The 4,688-nt window shown below is 45.7% G+C and overlaps 1 protein-coding gene across 1 annotated transcript in view; it reads right to left on the reverse strand.

The window, feature by feature from the left end:
- Positions 1-1,419: 1,419 nt before the first annotated feature.
- DENND2D (DENN domain containing 2D) overlaps positions 1,420-4,688 on the reverse strand; it is a 17,939-nt gene continuing 14,670 nt past the window's right edge. Inside the window, exon 6 of the mRNA XM_019513725.1 lies at positions 1,420-1,972. Coding sequence (XP_019369270.1) covers positions 1,911-1,972 — 62 coding nt within the window. The 3' untranslated portion in view covers positions 1,420-1,910. The remainder of the gene's footprint in view (positions 1,973-4,688) is intronic.

The following is a 4,688-nucleotide window of genomic DNA, read 5'->3' on the forward strand; positions in this document are numbered from 1 at the left end:
TGTGCCTGAGGACAGGCATGTCTGCCCATAAGCTTGCAGAAAAAGATACATTTTTTTTTTTTTTTTTTGCAATATCTTAGTTGGTCTAATAAAAGGTATCATCTCTGAAACAAGAGTTCTGGAGTTTTGCATTTTTTGTCTCAGGCCAACATGGCTACTGAATACATCTCTAACAAAAATGTATTTTTCCACTGAATTTTCTCAAAATTGAAATCTGCGGGTGTGAAGTCTGTTAGAAAGCTTTATTTTTTTTGGTTATAGGTTTACACACTTATAACATGCTGCCCTTCACCTGTAATTTGTATCTAGGATTTACAACTTACATAGATCCAGGATAAATTTCTTCTACGTCCAACTGAATGGGAATTAGGCAAAAGGGCATTTAGACTAGAAATCAGAGAAAAGTTACCAAGGATTCAGCTTCTGGCACAAATTTCCTATGGGAGTAGGAAGTGCAAGAAAGCTCAAATGATTTTAAGACGAAACTCAATAATATTACAGTGCCAACGATAACAGGGGACTGGACTTAAGAATGGAATAGTTTCCTTCCAGTCCTTATGTTCTTACCCCCAGCAGTGTTCACAGGCCAAATCACTTACATTTACATTTCTGGGGCAGGGATGGGCATTTTCTTTTGCATTGGTGTCCTGGTCCGTGATGGGACTACTAGGTGCTACCTAGTAATAACAAATCGTAGCTTCAGCAATGTTGGACATCTCTAGAATGTAAATGTAGCAATGACTTCATGCATCAGTGTGTAAGCTTTCAGCAACTTTTCAAAACAGCGCAGCCTGCTCTTCCAGCACAACTGCTGCTGCTCTCACAGGACTGAATACCTGATCACATCCTGTTGTGCCCTCCATTTGGGGCCAACAGGTAGTGGTTACTGCTCACTCCATCTCACATTCAGACTATGTACTCTAGAAGAATGCACTACTAGGGCATAGAGAAGGCCAGCACCTGCCTGTAAATCTGTTGCAAACATCACCTTTCGTGGGATGCACGTATGTTAACTATGAAGGCTTTTAAAACTCATCTTCCAAAACAAGCACAAAAAAACCCCATAGAGCTGTTCAGAAACAGACACTGCTAGATCTGACCACTTCCTCCAAACTCCAACTGCAAAATTTCTTATCTCCTTTGCTGCAGCACATGTCCCCCACAGCATCTGGAACTGGACCCTAGTGCAAAAAAGCCTATCCATTTTAAATCCCTGTTCTACTCCCTCAGTCTGCTTTAGGATGCTGTTTTGGATACCCAAGCAAAGGTGACTGAAACAAAACTGCACCAAAACCAGGTGAGCTACTTGTAGCTCTTTCAGGTTCTAAAAAAAGAAATGTGTCCATAAAAACACAAGCACAACCACTTCAGAAATAGCAGCAGGCCTTCTGAAATACATACTCTGCAGGACACCACTCGGCTGAAAAAAATTGTTTTAATTAAAATATTTTCTATCAGTACATTCTATTGCAGCAATTATTCTACATCCTTGGGCATTTCAGCGAAAGCCCAGTCTCACCTCGATTTCACTCAGCTTTCACATAAAGTCCATGCTTCTCTTCAGCATAGACAGCAATAGGCACTTGTTACAGGACCTGGGTTGCTACTTGTTCAAATGTTGCAGGTTAGTTGGACTGCAAAAGCAACCCCAGGCCTGTTTGTTAGCTGCATAGAAAAGAACCTTCTAATGCAATCATGCCCTGAAAAAGAAGAGACAGAGGAGGAATCGGGCTTCTGTGCTGACTAGGCTTCTCATTATTCACAGATAGGTGGAGGAGGGTAGAGATGCCCACAGCCAGCAAAGTCCACAAGCCTTTCTGCCTTTGAAAGAGCTGTTTGCTCAGTCCAAATAGAGTACAGCTACAGGCAGCAATCTGCCCAGCCAGGCTCCTCTCTTTAAGAGCAGTAGTTCAGGAATTTCTCCGTTTCTTTTGTTCTTGATATTCAGTTATTTTCTGCTGGAAGTAGCACCCTGTGGACAAGAAAAGGCTGGATCAGTCATGCAACTTTCTGGTTTCCCAATAATTCAGGTCATAGGCTGGCTTCTGTTGTATTTAACGTGCTGTGTGCTGCGCAAGCAGAAGTTAGCCAAAGAAACGAAACAATCAACCAGAGATCAAGGCACAGAACCCGAAGATGGACTGGAGTAGACTGAGATCAGGGCAAGGAATATAAGGACTGGGGCAGTTTTACCATATCAGTGATGGTGGGACTTAGATGCCAAGGAGATGGAGATACAGAGACTAATTTCTCAGCCAAGGGGCTGGGGGACCTATTTAACTACAGGAACAGAATCCAGTGTTTCCAGCAAATGAGGATATAAATCACGAACTCCTCTCAGCCTACATCAGGAAGTGCACTATCGGCAGCATTTGATCTTCATTTACACTAAGCAGTAACAAAACCTGCTGCTGTGCACTTGGGGGTAAACTGGAGCTGAAACAAACTGCCCCACATTATGGGGACATGAAGCTGACTTGAGATTATGCAAAACTAAAACCATGTCAGTTGACACAAGATGGCTGGAGAACAAAACTCACCATCCAGCTGGCCTGCTGGAAACTCAGACTGGTTGCAAGCTGTTAATCTACAGACTCATCTCTGTTTATAGCAACTAAATTCTGTATTTCTTACCCATATGCCCTTCACTTCTAAGGACCAGCAAAGAGCATGAAATCATAAGAATTAGGAGCATCCTGAATAGCTACATACATTATGGCCACACGGTAGCCTTTCCCTGGTTAAGATTCAACAAAAAGATGCTTTCTTGGGTAACCTGACTTTAACCTACACTCCCTACATTCCTCCAAGTCTTCCTGAGGTCTGTGGCTCAGATTTTCTTTTGGCAAAATATGAAGCAAGTTGGAGAAGCAGATTTTATCTCAGGAAAACGAGAGAAGCATGGACTCCTTAGTCCTAACTGCTTTTCAGATGTGGCCCCTCACAGAGGATTTCCACTAGAATAGGCACATTTGCTTTGCTCAAACCTGTGATAAGATTACAGGCCTGATCCTGTTCCCATTGAAGAAACGGGCAAAACTCTCTTTGACAGCCAGGGTGCAGGCTCAGGCTCTTCTGGTCTAGGAATATTTGCAATATTTGGGGTGCACATTGCCAGCAGGAGAACTAAAACACTGCACCAGCTACTGGAGAACTCGAGGGTGAGTTGAATGTAACCAAGAAGAGAAAAGATCCCAGGCTCCAAAGATCATAGAGAGATGTTATGTTACAGCCAGCCCATCTCCTACTCCAGGGTCATTCACCATTTACTGGCATGTGGTTCTTAGGTAAGTCTGTGCTGCAACGGGGCGCGTAATTGCAGCACACAGAGGAATAACATGCAGTAGCTTTACCCGGTCAGGTTCCAACAGCAGAGCAGCCACAGCAGCACGGACTTTAGCGTGGGCTGTACAAGGGTGTGGGGACCCAGGGAGACAGGCTGCACAGGTGCCTGTGCTGCCAAAGTTTCATTGCTGTTAGTATCCAAGCTGGCCAGATTAAACTTGGTGCAGGCATGCCTACTGCCCCTGGAATCATCCTGCTTGGAGCAGTGTAGATAGCCTAAGCTTTCCAGGTACCACATACAAAAGCATGCCTTAAGATATTACCAACCAACTGTACCAGTGGGAAGTTTGTTCTGAGTGGGAATATGTTGGCTGACTCTCACCCCCACCTCCACACCCCTTTACACTTTCCCTTAGCGTGTTGAATGCTTCCACAGTTCTCTCTTTTTTGATGCATCTTGAAACTTCCCATCTGACCTCAGCGCTCTTTGCTGCCTAGGCAGGCGTCAGGCTTGATGATCTACTGAGGTCCTTTCTGACCGTAACATCTATGAATCTGTAAATTAGCTCAGCTTTCACTATTCTGATCTGTTGTTCCATCCAGGCATTTATAAGACAGGCACCGATACTGAGGCATCCCAATAAGACACCTGCCTTAATGGATTAGAGATCTTTTCTATCTTTCCAGTATAATAAGGTAAGAGCAGCAGCTTGCAAAAGTACATGAAAGCATTGATACGTAACAAGTTTGCAGGAGAGGGACTGAATCTCACCTTGATTAACTGGCAAGCTGTGCGCCAGAGGGGAAGCCACCATGTAATCAGTTTAGGTTATCAAATCTAAAAATTATGGATATACCATGTGTGGCCTGCTCAGTAGAGGTGCACCTATATATCACTCCGATATCAGATCAGCACCAATATAAAGAAAATTGATTGCATCGGAAATCGGCCTAATGTGGCTGATAATTTGGTCGATAAATGAGCCATGCATGCACGCAGCCTCAGCACAGCACGCAGGCAGTGAGGAGAGCAGACTGACAGCTTGGAGAGGTGTGTGCAGCTGGTAAGTCTGTTGTGGTGGAAGGAGAGGGAAGGCACGCACACAAACACACACACACACACACACACACACACACACACACACCACCCCCCAAGGTCCCTGTGGTGAGGGAGTGGGGCAGGGGCTGGGGTAGCACTGCCCAGCCAGGGCAGGGCAGGACATGGGCCGGAGCCACGGCTCATCCAGAGTGGTGGGGGGTGGGGGATCGTCCGGGGGTCTCCTGCTGCTGCACACACCCTGTGAGGGCATGGGGGGGGCATGTGCCCCTGGATCTGAGGGCGGGGGGGCTGCAGCTGCAGGCTGGGGCTGCTCCAGGCTCTTCCTGGTGCATGGGGGGGAGGG

This window comes from Gavialis gangeticus, unplaced genomic scaffold (genome assembly GCF_001723915.1).
Source record: "Gavialis gangeticus isolate Ggan-Ray unplaced genomic scaffold, GavGan_comp1, whole genome shotgun sequence".
NCBI classification, from domain to species: Eukaryota; Metazoa; Chordata; order Crocodylia; family Gavialidae; genus Gavialis; species Gavialis gangeticus.